Genomic DNA, 19,778 nt, shown 5'->3' with positions numbered 1-19,778 from the left:
GGAAAAAACACATTCTCTTTGGGGAGCATACACAGCATAAGATAACATGTTTCCAAACCCTTAAATTATTTCTGCCCACTTATTTGAAAGGATACAAACCCAATTCCGGGCTTTTTCTCTGTTAAATACGGTTCTCCCAGCCAGGAGCAGCAGTAGAGCCTTTCCCAGCCTAACATTTGTAACGAATATATTTCTGCAAGTCAGGCTACTAAATTATAAACTTATGCAGGGATAAAACTCTCCGTTACTTCAAACGATTTCAAGGCCAATGCAACTCCATCCCAGCAAATAATTATATCTCAGCTGTAACAGCTCATACCCCTCTAGCTCCCAGAATCTTGCAGCATTTCAGCTGGCTTCAAAAGCTTCCCCACCACCAACAGGGATGGAGAGCACAAACTTCTTTCCTCAGCTGTGCTGCTGCCTTGGAGCAGTGGTGAGGACCATTAAATTGTACCCAACTTTCCTGAGAAATTCAGAATAAAAAGCATAAGTCAAGCATGAGTGAGTTGTGGAGAAAACCAGCATCCTCACCTCAAACTCAGATAATGTCATAGACCAAAAACTAAGTTATTGTGAAGCAGTTACGGTCAGTGCACAAGAAAATAAAAAAAAACAGCTCACTCTACATTTGTGCACACACAATGTAAATGTAACATTTGATATTCAGAAGTTTACTTTGAGATTCCAACTTCTCTTATTTGTCAACCACACCTGAAGAGTGAGCATTCACCCCCCTGACCTTTGCATCTGCCCTGGTGATGTCAACCAACAAGTGAATTATTTTCACTCTGAAATAATTCCCATTGAGGTTAAAGGACATATTTCCAAAATGCCAAATTCAGCACTAATTATTTACATCCTCCAAGCTGTGGGTGTTTTCACCCATTTGACTCAACGGAGAGGAGCCACAGGAGTTCAGACGCAGGGTTCAGACTCCACCAGGCTGTAAAGAGCCCAGCGTCACACGAGGACTGCAAGTGATTTTAGATCACACAAAGGTAGTTACTAACACCACTCCAAATCATCCACAGGGATCCCAGGATGAATCAGGGTTGTTTAAACATCTCTTACATGACAGCCAACACTTTATCAGACTTCACACCAGGCAGCAAGAAACACTAGCTTGAAAATACACTGGAAAGAAATACTAGCAAAAAAACCAAGAACCTGGGACATAAAATCCCATTTTTCAACCATCTGATGGACTCCACAAACCTTCCAACAGAATCAAGATCAGAATGCAAAAGCTTTGACATCTCTGGAGTTCAAGGCTTAACCATAATCCTGATCCTGCTTCCTAAAGAAACTGTGCTGATGTCTGAAATCAAGAGCAGTAAAGGAAGGGTCTGGGGAGCCCATCTGTGCCATCAGGCAGGCGTCAGACCTTCCCAGGCACTGGGCTTCTTTAATCGGATTACACTTTAAAACCAGGCAATTTCCTTCGTGATGCCAAACTCGAAAGGCTTTCTCATAGTGACTTAACTGGGATGAGGCAAAAGTCATTTCACCTCACTTCCAGTCCACTTAAATATTAGATCTGAACACTGTCTGTGACATCTGCAGCCTTGCTTGCCCTAGAAGTCTGAAACCCAGCAGGCAACGGGATTAGATACAAATCTAATGAGATAATGTATTTATATAATATTTACGGCACTCACTTTTAGAGGGCTGAGTTCTTGCATCCTTAGCACACAGCACTCCAGACACTTCCTTTAAGCTGGAAAGAGCTTGAGGTTTGTTTTTACATGTAATTTCCCTTTAAAAGAAACCACGTGTTTAAATAACAAGGGAAGAGTGCTAATGTAATCTGGGGTTACAAACACCACCAACTCAGCTCCCACTTTGCTTTCCTTAAACTAAACAACACAGACTCTCTTGGAGAGCCCAGTACAAGCCTCCCGTCTGTTTTAAAAAGAAACTTTTTCTGTAATTCCACAAACATCCTGCCCTTGGCATCACAAACCTTTCAGCAGTTTGACTGTACTAACCACGGGGAAACAGTCTCCTCCTCACCACTGTAGGTCCCTCCTTTGCTACAGAGCTTGGCGTTGGCAAAAGGAAAGCCAAACCCTACACGAATCTACATAGATAAAAATAGTTTTAAATCCAAGCACCTTATCCAGCAGTCTGAGTACTTTAAAGGATTTTCTTCCAGGATACACTTAGGGAAAACTGCCTTGGCACACATTGTTATGGAACATCCAGCTCCATGTCATGCTGGAGCTAAAGAAAATTGAGCTCAGAAATCCATCCAGGCTTCTCCAGGGCCATCTCTCAGCTCATGCCACAAGGAGATTCCCTGATAAACCTTGGATGCTTCTCCAGCAAGCCGTGGTGACACGCCACAGGACACAAAATCATTGTAAATTCAGGTTTAAAAGCATGCACTTGACATGAACGCTCAGGTCCTGAAGGGCATTAAAAGGCACTTCCCACCCACGAGAGGGTGGCAGGCAAGTTCCACAAGCAGTCCTTTGGGAAACAGGATATAAATAGCTGAGGACATAAAGGGCTCTCCAGGTTTTGCTCAGAAAAGAGGGCACGTTCACACATTCTAGCACCAATGCCTCCCCGAGGGCAGCTCACATCTTCCTGTCCCCCGTCTCTAATTAAGCACCTCATCCCTTCATCGGTCTATTGAAGGTCTCCCCTTTGCTGACAGTGACAGTCCCAGGTGGACCAACACTTCCATGCCTGTTTTTCTCCCTTCCACAGCTGTACCAGCTTCTTGAGTCTGTTGCTATAGAAACAAATCAATCCTCAACAGTTTTATTTTTACCAGTTTCTGTGAAATAGGATTTATCTCATTTCCATGACTAAGCTGTACTCCAGAGTGGCTCTTTGGGACAGAGACGGTGCCATCTCGGCATTGGACAGGACCTCATACGCAGAGTCAAGGACAAGAGGAAATAGCCATCACCTTTATCCACAGGCACCTTCTTCATTTCGAGAGGACACTTCACCTTGAAAGGACACTCCTAGCCAGAGCGCAACCGAGATGCATCTGTGGAGCGGAAAAGGGCAGAGGAGCGGATGGCAGAGAGTGGAAGCACATAAACATGCAGGGAAAGCTCAGCAGGGCATCCACCAGAAGGCTGAGCACCCACCAGGCATCAAGCACTCTCTGTGCAGCAGATGGATCTCCTTCAGCGAGTCCCTGCAAAGAGCTGTGCCCGCAGGCAGAATCCAACTCCCTGTAAGCCCCTCGTGAAAGGCAAAGGGCTCACATGAGAATCGAGGCATTAACTACCTGAAAGAGGTAGCAGAGAGGAGGGAGCTGGGCTCTTCTCCCAAGTGACAGGGGACAGGACAAAGGGCAATGGCCTCAAGCTCTGCCAGGGGAGGTTCAGGCTGGACATCAGAAAAAAAAATTTCCCAGGAAGGGTCGTCAGGCACTGGCTGAGGCTGCCCAGGGAGGTGGTGGAGTCACCATCCCTGGAGGTGTTTAAAAGAGGAGTGGATGAGGTGCTAAGGGACATGGTTCAGTGGTTGATAGGAATGGTTAGGCTTGATCTAAGAGGTCTTTTCCAACCTAGCGATTCTGTGAAGGAGCTCTGTCTCCAGGAACTTGTCTTACCCTTGTCCAAGAGCAAGCAGGAAGGAGCCTTCCCTTTTGGTCTGGGATCAACACAGGTGCAATGCGTGTGTATCGCCTCTGTTCTGTATCACGATTCTCACATAGTCTTTACATCCTGCTTGCTCTCTTCCAATCTCGGTAAAACAATCATAGAATCATGGAATGGTTTGGGTTGGAAGGGACCTCAAAGATCATCCAGTTCCACCCTCTGCCATGGGCAGGGACACCTCCCACTGGATCAGGGGCTCCAAGCCCCATCCAACCTGGCCTTGAGAACCTCCAGGGATGGGGTAACCTCGGCCAGGGCCACCTCACCCTCACAGGAAAACATTTCTTCCTAATATGTCATCTCAATCTCCCCTCTTTCAGTTGAAAGCCATTCCCCCCCATCCTATCCCTGCACTCCCTGATCAAGAGCCCCTCCCCAGCTTTCCTGAAGGCATTATAATGCATTACATTAAAAAAAAAATCTGCAGGATGAACACTGTTTCTTGGCTCAGCTGCTCCCAGTGTATCCAGCAGTTCCATACATTCATCTTTAGAAAGTTCAGCTCTCTGCCAAAGAGCCTCAATCAGCCAGAGCAGCACAGGACCTACGTCACCAAGCAGAGCAGCTCCACTTCCATAAATACATTCTCTTCAAGTAGCCCAAATCCAGATGCAAAACACCGCATGCAGAGAGTGGCGGCAGAACAACAGCTCTCCAAGGAAAACAGAAGGGAAGGGGAGATCCTGCTCCTCAGTACCATCACCTGCAGGTTGCTGCCATACCCTTCTCATCAGATCTAGGAACTGTGCAGCCTCAGGAAACATATTTTCCATTAGATTCACCAGCTGGAGGGATTTGCTCTGGCACAGCCACATGACTCCTTGGACATCAGGGCTAGAGGGGAGGGACAAGCCCCCCGCTCACACTGCTGGACAAGCTTAGTTTTGACCTTCACATTTCATGCCAAAACCCATTGTTAAACGTTCAGCATCCAGCTGAACTCTGCACAGCTCCTGCCTTCGGAACACAGAGCACGCTGGAAGTACTCAAACCCACATTGACATTTCTTTGGTTTCGGGACCACAGACAAAAGTAGAGGGGAGCGAGGCTACGGAAGTGTCAGGATCTCACATATTTGTTTACATGCATAGCTGTGGCTTTGGTCCTGAAATTCCTACCCACAGCTCAATGGTAAGATAAGAGGTTGGGGCATATAGATCAAAGAGCCACCACGGAATCTCACAAACATCCACTCAGCCCACTCAAGTCTCACTAGCGTCCACTTTGCCATCATGGCAAACCCAGAAATCCCTTCACAGGAACGTGCTGAATGCAGCTGATGATTCCAGCATCAATAAAATGAATGCTGAAGTCTTCAAGGGGCAAATTTCAGGCTGCCTCAGCATTTGAACCAAGCTCAAACCACTCATGAGGGCACCTTGATCACAAATCACCTTCTCAGTCCTCAGGCTTCCCACCTATATTTGGAATGCTCTAGCCAGCTCCAGAGCCAGTCTTGTTCAGGTCACAGAAAACAGGCAAACTGTACATCAGGGACACATTTCACTCTTCCTCTCATGATGGGGCAGAGCACAAATCTTATGCGAGCCCTGTGAATGCCAAGAGCCATACGACGATGCTCCAGGGAAGCACGGTAACCTAGGATTGTGGCATCTCCTTGGCTCAGCTCCTGCCCCCAGCAATCCACGGAGATGCTGCAACTGTTTAAATCCTAGTCTCTGTCAGCATGTGGTAACAAGCTTGGTTCTGCCATCCTCAGCATCCTCAAACACCATCTGACTCACCCAACGCCCCTCACCCAGCATCCCAACCTGCCTCACCCCCCTCACACCAATCTTAGCCCACAGCAAATCCCTCACGGAGCATTTGAGGTGACCTGTGTGAGCATACAGATGTTCCCAAAACCTATCTGGCACTTCAAAACGCTCTGCTGAGAAACCCTCAACAAAAGGCAGAAATTAAGCCCCTGTGTTCTCATCCTCCACCTGAGACAAACACATTGGCACTCTCGAGAGAGTAAATCCCAGGACAGCAGAGAACTTCACACGTGGACAGAGACTGATGGGAGGTCAACAGCCAGAAGAATCCACCCCGGCCCGGACACCCACATATCTTATAGAACCAATGTTAGGTTAATCAGCAACAGAGGCTTTGAGTCACTGACTACACAGTTAAAATACTTTTACTCAGCATTAACAGAGAGATTCCAATCTGATGTGCTGCGCTTGGAGCATTTTGCTCGGAGGCTGCACCACTTCATCGATTCACGTATGCTCCCAACTCCTTGCCCATTTAATCCAGCTCTTGCACACCTCCGCAGCACAACTGCCCCTCCTTTCTGCTTCCAACCACTCTCTCTACCTGCAGAACCAGGCAGCAGCAGGTCATTCCACAGCACAAAAACCTCGGGCTGCACACCGAGTGGAAGGAAGCAGGACAAAACCCTTCAGAGGGAGTTTCACTGACGGAGAAGCCACCTACATACCGACTTCCATGGGTACGCCAAGCAAGCCTAACATAAAATGCAAGTCGTCCTCTGCAGAGGAAATCAGGGAGCATCCAAGGCTTTGGTTGGCAAAGCAGGACACGGCCAGCGTGGCTTCTTCGAGGTCATGCAGTGAGTTCAAGCTGTGAATCCAGTCCTCCCCAGACACAGCCTTCTCCTCAGAGTCACACTGACCAAAGCTAGCAAATAAAAACTTCTAAAGCTGGATTAGATGATCACACAGATGCAAAACACTTCACAGTCGCTGCTGATAGTTACAGCCTTCCTGAATGATTTAAAAAGTGCTTCGAAAACAATTCACCAAAAGGAGCCAGTGCACACCTACTGCCCGTGGCACTAACACCTTCAGCAAGCAGGGATCTAATTAAAGAGTGATCTGCACTGTGTTGCTGTTTGCACACAGGGTGTGGGATAGGAGAGCCTAAAAGTGAGCGAGATTATTAATCACAGCGCCCAGAGGAGGGAAAGACCCAGTTGGGATTTCTAACGCAGCCCTGGTTAATGGGAGTGCACCAGGAGCAATTCCTTTTTATGAGGAACAGTGAAAAAGTGGGGAAATAGTTTGTTTGCACCTTTACCCACTCCTGAAGCTAAGACCTTGGTGCCAAACTGCTGTTCCTGGCCAGTATCTCAGCCAAATCACGAGACCTGGCCACATGCAGTGCAGTAACATCACCCCTGTGAGCAGACAGACACGATCCAACAACCTTATCGTCACTAAGGATGGGATGATTCCACTTTCCCCCCATGCAGCTGCACCGCCAGTGCAGGAGCTCCCTTCCCAATGGGAACACAGCAGGCAGAAAGGATGGAGCCAGATTCTCCAGCCACTGAGAGAACACGCACCACTAATGCCATTTCTTTAAACCATCCAGCTGCACAAGAACAAATACAAACCCCCCACTTTTATTTCTTTTATATAGATAGAAATAACGTTTCCAACTCCAAACCACACTGAAAGCTGCTTTGAGTGCTTGGCCATCAGACCATGTCATTTCCGAAACCAAACTAACCCCTCACCAGCAATAACTGCTGCAGATTCCCTACAACACTTGCTGTGGCTCCTGTGAAACAACAGCTAAATCCTTTCCCACAACAGACGTATGCAAAAAAAAGGTCCCAATTCCCAGAAGTTTCTCCTTCCTACACATCCAGAGGATTCCATATACAATCTGGAGCTCAACGGCAGCCTCAGTTTCCCCTCACAGCAACAAAGATCCAGTCTTTTCACATCAATAGATGAAAATGAAAAGCTTTTTCTGCAGATTTGGCTTTAGCACAATCCATCCCTTACTGCTACTGGCAAAACCTTCTGAATGCAGCTTGATATTTCAGGCCACAGATTGTGTTGTTGCTTCCTGCCTTTAACTTCATAGCAAAGCAGAAAAAAAATGATAACCAAATTCTGCAGAAATGCCCCCTAAAACCTCATGGATTCACAGAGCATTTGTGATTTCTGGGCTTGCTTTTGCTCATAAGCATTAATCAGTGTTTACATTAAACTGATATTATCATGGAATGGTTTGGGTTGGAAGGGACCTCGAAGCCCAGCCAGTTCCACCCCTGCCATGGGCAGGGACACCTCCCACTGGATCAGGGGCTCCAAGCCCCATCCAACCTGGCCTTGAACCCCTCCAGGGATGGGGCAGCCACCACTGCTCTGGGCAACCTGTTCCAGGGCCTCTCCCTCCTCACAGGAAAACATTTCTTCCTCAGATCTCATCTCAATCTCCCCTCTTGCAGCTGAAAACCGTTCCCCCTCATTCCGTCCTTGCAGTCCCTGATTTAAGAGACCCTCCCCAGCTTTCCTGTATCTCTACGTACCTACAGGAGTGCTTTTGTCCCTGCTCTACGAGAGATATTCTGAACATAGAGCAGCCAGGGTACAATCAGGGAGAGAAGACTTGTGGACCTGGCTTTCGGTGGATTTCACGAGGAGATCCCAACAAGCATATTCCGTGAGCAGATCCCAGAGATCGAGTGCACAGCACATGGAGCCGAGCCTCCCCCAAAACACTAGCAAGGCACCACCTCTTCATGAGCCCCACCATCCTCTTCAGGAAGAGCCAGAAACTCATCTCCTGCACCACTGCTCCTCGTCCTTCCATATCCTTCTCATTTCCTCAGCCTGCCCTTTCAATTCCCTTACACCCATCAACTTTCCATTGGGGTTTATTTTCCTGCCCAATATTTTCAGCATTCCACATTCACTCCCTAGGGAGAGGCATTATCTTTAATTCTACCTCTGCCTTTCCTTCTCGGCTGGCTTATCCACATCTATCTCATCTCGTTTCCTGCTTACCTGCAGGAACCGGTGATTACGTTTAGAGTTCGCGCACATCTGTGATCCAAGCAGGAAGTATGAAATCCTCAGCCCATGACAAAGTTCACATTTAAACCACAATAAACATAGTGGGCAGTTAAGTTGACGTGCTAAAACAACAGGTTCCACAGCACTGACTGCTGAGAGCATCCTCTGTGGCTTTACAGATCAGCATTTGCTCTTTTTGTTAAAAACAAGGGCATAAACCCATTATTTCCAAGCTCAGAGCAGAAAGCTCAACGCAAACACTTCCCAGGTGTAGCAGTGGGAAGACAGCTCCCTGCATCATACCCACAAGAACACTGGTTTCCAGAAAACACCTATTCTGTACCCAATTCAAACCAGTATCTGAGAGATCTGAAACGCTGTGGAACTGTATAGAGAAAGCCCGGACCAGTGCTGCAGATGCTCTTTAGACAACAGGTACTCCAAGCCCTGGGACTTAACAAGGAACTAAATACCGTGCAGACATCAAAGGGACCCGACATCAGAGAGAGGAAGGAAGCAGGGAGCTCTGCCAGCCCAGCCAAGCGTTTACGACCCTGTTCTTGAATGAGCTTCAGAGGGCAGCTTAGCAGCTCCATAGCAGGAGGTTTCTTTAAATACACGAGCAGCTTCTGCAGGACCAGGAATCAGAATGACTGGACAAACAGAGGGAGGCTGCAAAGTTGTCTGGAAAAGGGAAAACATGAAAGGTACAGAACTGACCATCAACATGTTCCTCCACCACAACCGAGGGGTAAGAAACCATCAATGAGAGGGGGCCATGAAGATGACCTGAGGGCTGAAGCACCTCCCATACGAGGACAGGCTGGGAGGGTTGGATTTATTCTGCCTGGAGAAGAGAAGACCCCACCAACCCCGGCCACCTTCTTGTCGTGCAGGCCAACGGTGCTCTTGTGAAGCACTTGCGTGGGCTCGAAAGATGCTTTTCACAGGTCCCAGCTAAGAAATGTTGCGTGGCTCTTACAGAGGGCACAAGGGCCCATTTGCCAGGAGCTTGCAGCAGGACCCACTTCTGAGCAAGGATAAAAGCCGCCTTACCCCCTTTCTAAATGATTCTGAACCTCAAAGACAAAGCTCTGTAACCTCAATTCTTTCCGATACAGCTTTATCAATCATACAAAAACCTAAATCCCTGCTCCAGATGCCTATTTTGTGATTTATTCCCTCACCAGCACCAAAGACACCTATCTTTCAAGCAGTTTTCTTGCACCATAGAGCCTTGTCAACCAGCTGAGGCACCTTCACCTTCCCCATCAACTTACTGCTGCCATTAACATTTCCACTTAATTAGCCCCGTGACTTTCTCTGGGCACACATCCAGTCCATATTTACTGTGTTTAATTTAGAAAATGCACCTAATCATCATTAGGAAAAAAAAAAATCAAGATATGAGGGTAAGATTTAAGAGGAAACACTTTGACTTTAAAGTTATTCCTTTGACTTTGTACCCACTTTGTTCTTGACCTGTTGCACACCTCTGGATGCAGCCCTCCAAAGAAGGTAGGGGTGGATATTGCAGACTCTTTGCTGTCATCTCTACCTTTCCACCCTCCTCCCACACCATCAAGTCCCTTGAATTTGTCGATCTCCAACTTTTCATGAAGCGTCAGGCAGACAAAACTTCATATTTGCCGTTTCCAAACCCTTGAAGTCATTTTTAAAAGAGTACAGAAAGGCAAAGTTCACTATAATTAAACACCGTACCTGCTGTGACACCCTCCCTGCCCCCGAGAAGCAGGGAAACCGCAGGCGAAGGTGCTCCAAAGGAACTACACACCTCCAGAGAGGAGCAAAGCAGCCCGTAATCAGGCTTGGCACTGGGGCAGGAGCTCATTTCACACCTTGCAGAGTGAGCGCAGACCACAACAGACACCGGCTGACACACAGGCAGAAGGCAATCCTGTCCCCACACTCCCTGATCCAGAGCCCCTCCGCAGCTTTCCTGGAGCCCCTTTCAGCACTGGAAGCAGCTCTAAGGTATCTCAGAGCTTTCTCTTCACCCACAGCCTTCTCATCTCCAGGCTGAACAATCCAAACTCTCTCAGCCTGTCCTCATACGGCAGGTGCTCCAGCCCTCGGATCATCTCCGTGGCCTCCTCTCAACTCTAACTGATCAAACACCCAACTCCACAGCCCAGCAGGTATCTCAAGGAGCTCTTACCCAGGAAAAAAAGGTCATCATCATCACCATGCACTGCTGGAAAGTGCAGCGGAGTTGTTAGAACAAGAGGCTGATAGCACTCACGGTGTGTATTTAACTCGCTGACCCTCTCCACTTTATCTAAACACCCTGCAAGTACATCCAGCTTCGAACACGGACAAGCCTGAAGTGGCCAGAGCAATTTCCCACTCGAAACGAGGGCTCAGAGTGTTTGATACATTAACAGAGAAGAATAAAGCTAGATCCCAGAGCAGATTTACATTTCAGAGAAGCAAATGCAAGCACTGGGAAAGCACAAGCTCCCCGTGCCCGCACATCTCTGCCACTGAGCTCCGTGTGCAAGAGACTCCTGATACGGTTCTGGAAGGAAAAATGGAACAAATTTGGCTAGAAACAAGCAAGGCAGCTCCCTCTCAAAAGCCACGTCGCACAGTGACAGTGTCACTCAGCGCTGGACACCCATCTCCTCCCCCTGCCCTGCTAGAAACCAGTTGCTCTGGGAACAGGAACAGCAGCATTTCCAGCAGCGAAGGTGAAACGGCAAAAAGATGTGACTCAAAAATCGCACCAGTGAGTGGTTTCCTTGGGAGGTGCCAGAAAAAAGGGGAGGAGGAAAACCTGACAAAGGTCTCAGAGCTCCAAAGCAGCCGCAGCTGTGGAGCCCACCGGCCACACAAGACAGCAGAGGAGCATTATGGATCACTGAGGAAGGGCGAGCATGGACTGAGCAAGAGCAGCAAGAGGACACCTGGCCAGACAGACAGACACACACACATCTGGCCCAGAGCAATCATCCAGCAGTTTTCCTCACCGTGGGAGCCCAGCACCCCGACCCAGAGCTCTCCTCCACACACCTCCCAGTCACACCAGTCAGCAGCTACCAACAGCAACCAGCAGCACCCAAAACGCCCAGCAGGGCATAGCACCCAGCCCTAGAGAGCATCATCTCCTCTCTCAAGCCGCTCCGCACCTCCAGGCACAGCCTCCTCGAAGCCCTGGTCCCACCAGAAGCAGCTCCAGCCCCTCAGGGTTCCTCCAGCCATCCACGCACACCCTGCACGCCCCACATCCACCCCAGCCTGTTGTAACACCTCACCCCAGCCCTCGGATCCCCAGTTCTCATCCAATGTTCTCATCCTTTGGCCCATGCTGTCCCACACCCCCAGGGATGCCGTTCACAGCCTTTCCATGCCAAGAGCTGCATCCCCCAAGGCTCCAGCCCGCACCGCTGAGCCCCCGGGACCCCAACGCCCTTCAATCCCACAGCCCCCTCACACCAGGAGGGCATCCAGACCCCTCCAGCTGCCCCCCTAGCCCCTTGTCCCATAGCCCCCAGCACACACCGCCCAGCCCCACGCCCCCTGCAGACCCCCAGCCCAATCCACAGCTCCATGCTCCCTGCCTTCCCATGTCCAACAATGCCCCAAAAGCCCAAACCTCCTGCACCCCCCAGCCCCACTGCACGGCTCTATAGGTCCCTCAACCCTACACATTCCCCTTAAGACCCTAAACCCTCCCATACACCCCACCTTCAGCCCCATGACCCTACGGTCCCCCAGCCCCACAATCCTCAACTCCAAACCTCCACAGACCCCACCTCCTTCCCGACCTCTGACCCCACAACCCTGTGGTTTTTCAGTCCTCACACTCTACGCGCACTCCTCTCCTACCCCACACATGTCCCCCGACCCTATACACGCTCCCCACTGCCTGCCCTATAGAACCTCCTCCCACCCTATACAAGTTCTCCCACCATATACATGCCCCCCTTGCCCTGCACACGCTCCCCCTGCCCTATAGATCCCCTTGTGCTATACATAAGCCCCTCCATACACATCCCCTCAGGCTATTCCTATGACCCCCTCCCCACACAGGTCTCCCCTACCCCAAGCTCCCCCACAGCCCCCCATCTTATAAACCCCTCTCCACACCTCTTCCCCAGCCACTCAGCCCCCTTCCCACACTCCATAACCCCCTTGCTCCACCTCAGACCCCCTCCCACACACTCAGTCCCCTCCCACAACACAATAACCCCCTCCCCAGCCCCTCAGTCTCCCTCACACACCACATAACCCCCCCCAGCCCCTCAGCCCCCCTCCCACGACCCATAACCCCCTCTACAGCCACTCAGTCCCCTTCCCAAGACCCATAACCTCCTCTACAGCCACTCAGTCCCCTTCCCAAGACCCATAACCCCCTCTACAGCCACTCAGTCCCCTTCCCAAGACCCATAACCCCCTCTACAGCCACTCAGTCCCCTTCCCAAGACCCATAACCTCCTCTACAGCCACTCAGTCCCCCTCCCATGCCCCACAACAACCTCTACAGCCACTCAGTCCCCTTCCCATGATCCATAACCCCCTCCACAGCCACTCAGTCCCCTTCCCATGCTCCACAACAATCTCTACAGCCACGCAGTCCCCTTCCCACAACCCGTAACCCCCTCTACAGCCACTCAGTCCCCCTCCCACGCCCCATAAACCTCTCCTCAGCCCCCCAGTCTCCCTCTCACTCCCCATAACCCCCTCAGTCTCCCTCCCACGCCTCCTAACCCCCTCCCCAGCCCCTCAGCCTCCCTCCCACTCCCCATAAGCCCCTCTCCAGCCCCTCAGCCCCCTCCCATACCCCACACCAACCTCTCCAGCCCCTCCTCCCGCCTCCCGCGCCCCACACCCCCCTCACCTGAGCAAACTGGACAGCGGGTGCCCCACGCCGCCGCTCCCGCCGCTCCCTCCGCCGCTTCCCCCAGCGGAGCCGCTTCCCCCTCCTCCTCCTGAGCCCCCAAACCCGGAGCTGAGCCGTTTCCCCGACAGCAGCTTCTCTACAGCAGGTAAATTGCCGGTGCGGGCGGCCTCCAGGAGCTCCTGCTCCTTCCCCATCGCCGCCGCCCGCCGAGACCGCCCTCAGCCGCCCCCTCAGAGGCGCTTCCGGGGCGGGGCCTGAGGGGGAGGCGGGGCCAATAGGGACGAGACGTGGGCGTTGCTGGGGCGGTGTGGGAGGAGCCAATCGGGTGGCTTAGGGGGCGGGGCTAGTGTGAGATTAGCCAATGGGATCGCGTGTGGGCGGAGTCAATGGGCGGTGTAGCCAATGGGAAACGCTCTCTACGGCGGGGGGGCGGGGCCGGTGAGCGCGGGGGGCGGGGCCCCCCGCGCGCACCGGCCCCGCCCCCCCGCCGTCTTATTCTCTCAATGAAGCCTCGACCCCACTTCATTTTGGGCCCAGTCCCCACCAGCCCCTTGAGTTCACCCCAGGCCCCCCCAGCTCCTCTAGTCCCCCCAAGTCCCTTGAGTTCACCCCAGAGCCCTCAGTCCCCACCAGTTCTCCCAGTCCCCCGTAAACTGATCCAGCAGGTCACCCCCAGTCCCTCCAGTCCCCTTCAGTTCCCCAACCCCGTGAGGCCCCCCAGTCCCTCTCAGTTACCCCTGTTACCCCAGTTCCACTCAGTTACCAGCGCCTCCAGCTCCCCCCCAGTCCCCTGAGTTCTCCCAGTCACCCCCAGTTTCTCTCCAGTTCATCTATTCACCCCAGTGCCCCAATCCCCCCTGTTCCTTTAACCCCTTATCCCTTGCGTTCTCCACAGTCCCTCCATTTCCCCCACCTCTTGACTTCCCCCCAGTTCCCCCAATCGCCTGAGTTCACCCCAGTGCCCCCATTGCCCCCCCGGATCCTCCCAGTCCCTCAGAGTCCCCTGAGATCCCCCCTCAGCGCCCCCATTGCCCCCCCCGGATCCTCCCAGCCCCTCAGAGTCCCCTGAGATCCCCCCTCAGTGCCCCCATTGCCCCCCCGGATCCTCCCAGTCCCTCAGAGTCCCCTGAGATCCCCCCTCAGTGCCTCCATTGCCCCCCCGAATCCTCCCAGCCCCTCAGAGTCCCCTGAGATCCCCCCTCAGTTCCTCGGGTCCCATTTCCCGCCCCTCTGACTCCGCCCCCTCCACTTAGCCCCGCCCCCTCCCAGCTACACCTACCCGTGATGGCCCCGCCCACCTCATCTGGCCACGCCCCCTTCGCATCAATATTTACTTGTGGCCCCGCCCCTCCACGTGACCACGCCCCTATGGGGCTGGCCCCGCCCATCCACTCTGACCACGCCCCCCTTCCCCTTGGCCACGCCCCCTCCGCCCACCGGCCCTCTCTGGCCACGCCCACACGGTGGCCCCGCCCCCTCCGTGATGGCGGCGCCGGGCGAGGCGGCCCGGGAGGAGCGCGGCCCCGGCTCCGAGCAGCCCCTGCCGCCCGCCGCCCCCGCGCAGGACGGGCCTGCGGCGGCGGCAGCAGCAGCCCAGGAGGAGCCCAAGGCCCCCGAGGGGCTGGCGGAGGCGGGAGAGGCCGGCGGGGGCGGCGAGAGCGGAGCGGAGGCGGTGGCCGATGGGGAGGTGGGGCTGGGGGGGCGGGGGGAGTGAGGGAAGAAAGGGGAGCGGGGGGAATGGGGGGGTGAGGGGAATGGGGGGAGTGAGGGAAGAAAAGAGAGGGGGGGAATTGCTGGGAGAAAGGGGGAATCAGGGGAGAGGGGGAGAAAGGAAATTAGGGGGCTCTGGTCGGGGGAGAAAGGGGAATGAGGGGGAAGAAGAGGAATGAGGGGAGTGGGGGAGACTGAGGGGGAAGGAGAGGAATGAGGGGGAAGAAGGGGAGACTGAGGGAGAGTGAAGGGGAAGAAGGGGAGTGAGGGGAAAGAAGGGGAATGAGGGGAGTGGGGGAGATTGAGGGGAAAGAAGGGGAATGAGGGGGAAGAAGGGGAGACTGAGGGGGAGTGAGGGGGAAGAAGGGGAGTGAGGGAGACTGAGGGGGAAGAAGGGGAATGAGGGGAGTGGGAAAGACTGAGGGGGAAGAAGAGGAATGAGGGGAGTGGGGGAGACTGAGGGGGAAGAAGAGGAATGAGGGGAGTGGGGGAGACTGAGGGGGAAGAAGAGGAATGAGGGGAGTGGGGGAGACTGAGGGGGAAGAAGAGGAATGAGGGGAGTGGGGGAGACTGAGGGGGAAGAAGAGGAATGAGGGGAGTGGGGGAGACTGAGGGGGAAGAAGGGGAATGAGGGGAGTGGGGGAGACTGAGGGGGAAGAAGAGGAATGAGGGGAGTGGGGGAGACTGAGGGGGAAGAAGAGGAATGAGGGGAGTGGGGGAGACTGAGGGGGAAGAAGAGGAATGAGGGGAGTGGGGGAGACTGAGGGGGAAGGAGGGGAAGGAGGGGAGTGGGGGAGACTGAGGGGGAAGAAGAGGAATGAGGGGAGTGGGGGAGACTGAGGGGGAAGGAGGGGAATGAGGGGGAATGAGGGGAATGAGGGGGAAGAAGAGGAATGAGGGGAGTGGGGGAGACTGAGGGGGAAGAAGGGGAATGAGGGGGAAGAAGAGGAATGAGGGGGAAGAAGAGGAATGAGGGGAGTGGGGGAGACTGAGGGGGAAGAAGGGGAATGAGGGGTGTGGGGGGAATGAGGGGGAAAGAGGGGAGTGAGAGGAAATAGGGCGGTAGAGGGCAACGGGGGTAACAAAGGGAGAAGGGAATGAGGGGAGTGAGAGGGGGAATTCGAGGGGAAGGATGTAATGGAGGAGAATGGGGGGGGAGAGGTGCTGAGGGGAGCAGGGAATTGGGGGGGGGAACAGAAGGGGCAAAGGGAGTGGGAGCAGGGGGCTGGAGAGAGCAGGGGTTCCCAGGGGGGCTCTGGGGAGTGAAGGGGGTAAGCAGAGTCAAGGAGGCTGCAGGGCGTGGGGCTGGGGTCCCTGGGGAATTGGGGGTCCTGGGGGGATCTGGGGAATAGGGGCTGTGGGGAATGGGACTGAGGGGCACGGGGAGCTGGGGGGAGCAGGGCTGGGGGTCTGTGGGGAGCAGGGGAGCTCCAGAGAGCAGGGTCCAGGGGGGCTGCAGGAAATAGGGCTGAGGGGGTGCAGGCAGGGAGGGGAGCAGGAGGGTCCAGGGGTGCTGTGGGGCCTGGGGAGACTGTGGGGAGCAGGGGGCTGTGGAGAACGGGGAGTGAGGCATGGGGGGGGGGACTGCAGGGAGTGGGGTCTTGGGGGAGCGGGGGTGGGGCTGTGGGGAATGGTGAGCGAGACCCACAGTGTCTGCAGAGCCCAGGGGACTGTGGGGAGGCTGCAGGGAGCGCTGTGCTCTCACCCAGGTGAGGAGCGCGGAGGGGGAGGTGGTGGATGGGGAGGACCCCAGCCTGCAGTCTGCGGCAAAGAGGGTGAAGCTGGAGCTGAAGGAGAGGAAGGAGAAGAAGCAGAAGGTGGATGAGGACGAGATCCAGAAGATGCAGTGAGTATGGGGGGAGCTGCTACTTGGGGGCCTACGTTCAATGGGTTTGTGAGCCTGTGAGTAACGCTGGTTGCGGTTCCATCTCGGATCCCTCTTGAGCGGGCCCAGCCGTTAACAAACCTCCTCCCATGTAACAAGCAGTAGGACAAGAGGAAATGGCCTCAAGTTGCACCAGGGGAGGTTTAGATTGGATATTAGGAACAATTTTTTCACTGACAGAGTGGTGAAACACTGGCAGAGGCTGCCCAGGACAATGGTGGATTCTTCATCCCTAGAGGGGTTAGAAAACTGTATGGCACTTGGGGACGTGGTGGGGTTGGGCTGGCAGTTGGACTGGAGGAGCTGAGAGGCCTTTTCCAACCTTAATAATTTTGTGCCCTGCTGCGGCGCTGCCTTCCCCTTCCCACTCAGTGTTGGGGTGGTAGAAGAGCCTCCCAGGATGGCTGCTGCAGACTTGTGTTTTCATTTTGCTGTAATCCGTCACTTCTCTCCTGTTCAGAATCCTGGTTTCTTCCTTCTCCGAAGAACAGCTCAACCGATACGAGATGTATCGCCGGTCTGCGTTCCCCAAAGCTGCCATTAAACGAGTAAGGCTTCAATAACACCTCGTCACCAACACAACCAGAGCTTAGCGAGCGGCTGCTCCTCACTGAACCCTGCACAGCACGAGCTGGCTCTGTGTGCGCCCTTCTCCAGCTGTTCCTCAGCTGCTGGGGCTGAGATCCTTTTCCCTGGATCATCTCGGTGCCCTCACAGGGCTGATGGGGTTGAGGTAGCGACCTGCCCCAGTGGGAGGTGTCCCTGCCCATGGCCGGGGGTCAGAACTGGATGGACTTTAAGGTCCCTTCCAACCCAAATCATTCTGCGATTCTATGAAATAGGAGCTTGTCTTAACCCAGCAGTGGGCTGGGTGGCCATGGGACAAGAGGAGAAGGAATTGCAGGAACAGGGGCTGCCGCTGACTGAGAACAGACTGAGAACAGCCTAAAATCTTCCAGCCAGCGCAGGCCCAAAGCTGCACAATTGAATTCAAAAGCTGAAGGGGCAGAACAGCACGGGGTTGATATTTGACAGGCTTAAACTGGTAAATGAGTTGAAATGTGTCACGGTCGCCGTGCGCAGCTCACTCATCTCTCTCTCACCCAGCTGATCCAGTCCATCACCGGCACCTCCGTGTCTCAGAACGTGGTGATCGCCATGTCTGGCATCTCCAAAGTCTTTGTTGGGGAGGTGGTGGAAGAAGGTGAGTGGCAGAGGTCATTATTGAGTATAAAGTTAAGAATAGGGGGGTAACTGCGTTGCTCACAGCAGAGCAGGGTGTGAAACAAGACTGAACACCTCGTGGTTCCCAGTCTTGTTTCCCTGCTGTTTGGAGGGGGCTCTGACCTTCCAGCAGCAGAGAACGCTAAGGGAAGCGCTCAGAGGGGTGAAACACGGTGTCACAGCCCTTGTCCCCCTGATCCTATCCATGTTGCTGCCCACGAGTCAGCAGAGGCCAGTGATGCCCTCCTGTTTTATCCTTTCCAATGAGGATAACATGGAAGTTCTTGCTCTAAGTCAACCTGTGAGCAGGCAGTGAGGATCTGCTGTTAATCCTGCTGTGGGCAAACTCAGCCCAGAGGAAACAGTTATTTCTCCTCCTTTCTGGGATGCGCTGGGATCTCTGGGACAGGGTTTTGGGAGGCTGACGCAGCTGTGTCCCTGCTCCACTTGGGCTGGAGGAGGCAGTGATTCCGATTTTGATGCGAGCTTGTACAGGCAAAACGTGGCCTGGATGTGCCAGGATCAGCATCACTGGGGAGATGCAGCTTCTCCACTGCATTACCTGGCGTGGTTTGGATAAGCAGCTTCACTGCTGTTGTTAATTGCTTTGTGTCATTAATTGCTTCATGTCCTTGGCAGGAGGCATGAATGATGCTTATTGTAAATGATAAAAAAGAACCTGCCCTTAAGTCCACAGCCCCAGAACTCACTGCCCGCCTTGGAGCAGATTTAGGATCTTAAGTCCATGTGTGACTCAAACCAGCACGTTCCACAGTAACCAGAGGGGTTTAAACAGCAGTTTATGTTGGTCCGGTATCAATGGCCCCCGAAGAGACTTTTCTTTCAGAGAAGCGTGCAAAGTGGTTTCATTGGTGTGTGTTAACAACATGTGAGCTGTAAACCCTACACAAAAAAGTTATCCTTAAAGCTGGCAGGGTGGGTACTGACTGAGCTCTCTGGTTTCTCTCCTTCAGCACTGGACGTGTGTGAAAAGTGGGGGGAGCTGCCCCCCCTGCAGCCCAAACACATGCGAGAGGCAGTCAGGAGGCTCAAGTCACGAGGCCAGATCCCGAATTCCAAGTACAAGAAGATCATCTTCCACTGAGGCGTCGCAGCGGCAGCCACACAAGAGAGAAGCTACCGCAAGCTGTGAGAACCTCGCAGCAGTTACAGCAGAGCCATGGGACTGTCGGGAGCGTCATGCATAGACTTAAGGGATTGCAGGAGGGATTCCTGCCATCCAAGCACTCAGCAGGAGCCCAACCCCTGCCTTGGAGCCTTGGGCTCCTCCGCTGCAACAGCACAAGGGTAGGAAAGTTCACAGTCTTCAGTGCGTTTACCCACCAGGCCGCAGTTCCTGCTGGCAGTGATGGAGCGGTGCCTGTGTACAGAAGTCTCTCTTTTATACATTAAACTCATTATTGTCAGCTTGATGTTGCTGGGAAGCATTAATCGTGTAATGGTGTGATTCAAAGCAGGGGCAGCGCAGCAGCATGATCTGTCTCAGCCGCCCCAGACACCCGTTCCCGAATCTTCGCCTCTGGCACACATTGTTCCATTTGCATAAGCAAGGGAACGCGCTGAGAATTGATAGGTCTGAAGCCATCGCTCAGCTCCTCTTCCCAAAGCCAGTTTTACTTCTAGAAAACAGGACAATTCTCAAGGTGAAGGCGAGGGAAAGGGGGAGA

The 19,778-nt window shown here is 53.4% G+C and overlaps 2 protein-coding genes across 10 annotated transcripts in view; one reads left to right on the top strand and one right to left on the bottom strand.

The window, feature by feature from the left end:
• Nucleotides 1-13,483, bottom strand: part of ANKS1A (ankyrin repeat and sterile alpha motif domain containing 1A) — a 125,767-nt gene extending 112,284 nt beyond the window's left edge. For all 9 annotated transcript variants that reach the window (XR_011339055.1, XM_069875942.1, XM_069875943.1 and 6 more), the window contains exon 1: nucleotides 13,269-13,483. Coding sequence is in view for 8 of the 9 variants with exons in the window: in XM_069875942.1 (XP_069732043.1) it covers nucleotides 13,269-13,465 (197 nt within the window). In the remaining variant the exon portion in view is untranslated. The remainder of the gene's footprint in view (nucleotides 1-13,268) is intronic.
• Nucleotides 13,484-14,754: 1,271 nt separating this feature from the next.
• Nucleotides 14,755-19,523, top strand: TAF11 (TATA-box binding protein associated factor 11). The gene is made up of 5 exons (XM_069875991.1): nucleotides 14,755-14,958; nucleotides 16,691-16,827; nucleotides 17,327-17,414; nucleotides 17,974-18,070; nucleotides 19,065-19,523. Exons 1-5 carry the CDS (start codon nucleotides 14,755-14,757, stop codon nucleotides 19,193-19,195), a joined length of 657 nt encoding a protein of 218 aa, XP_069732092.1. The 3' UTR covers nucleotides 19,196-19,523.
• The last annotated feature ends 255 nt before the right edge of the window (nucleotides 19,524-19,778 follow it).

This window comes from Phaenicophaeus curvirostris, chromosome 24, assembly GCF_032191515.1.
Source record: "Phaenicophaeus curvirostris isolate KB17595 chromosome 24, BPBGC_Pcur_1.0, whole genome shotgun sequence".
NCBI classification, from domain to species: Eukaryota; Metazoa; Chordata; class Aves; order Cuculiformes; family Cuculidae; genus Phaenicophaeus; species Phaenicophaeus curvirostris.
This window is presented reverse-complemented; position numbering and strand designations above follow the sequence as displayed.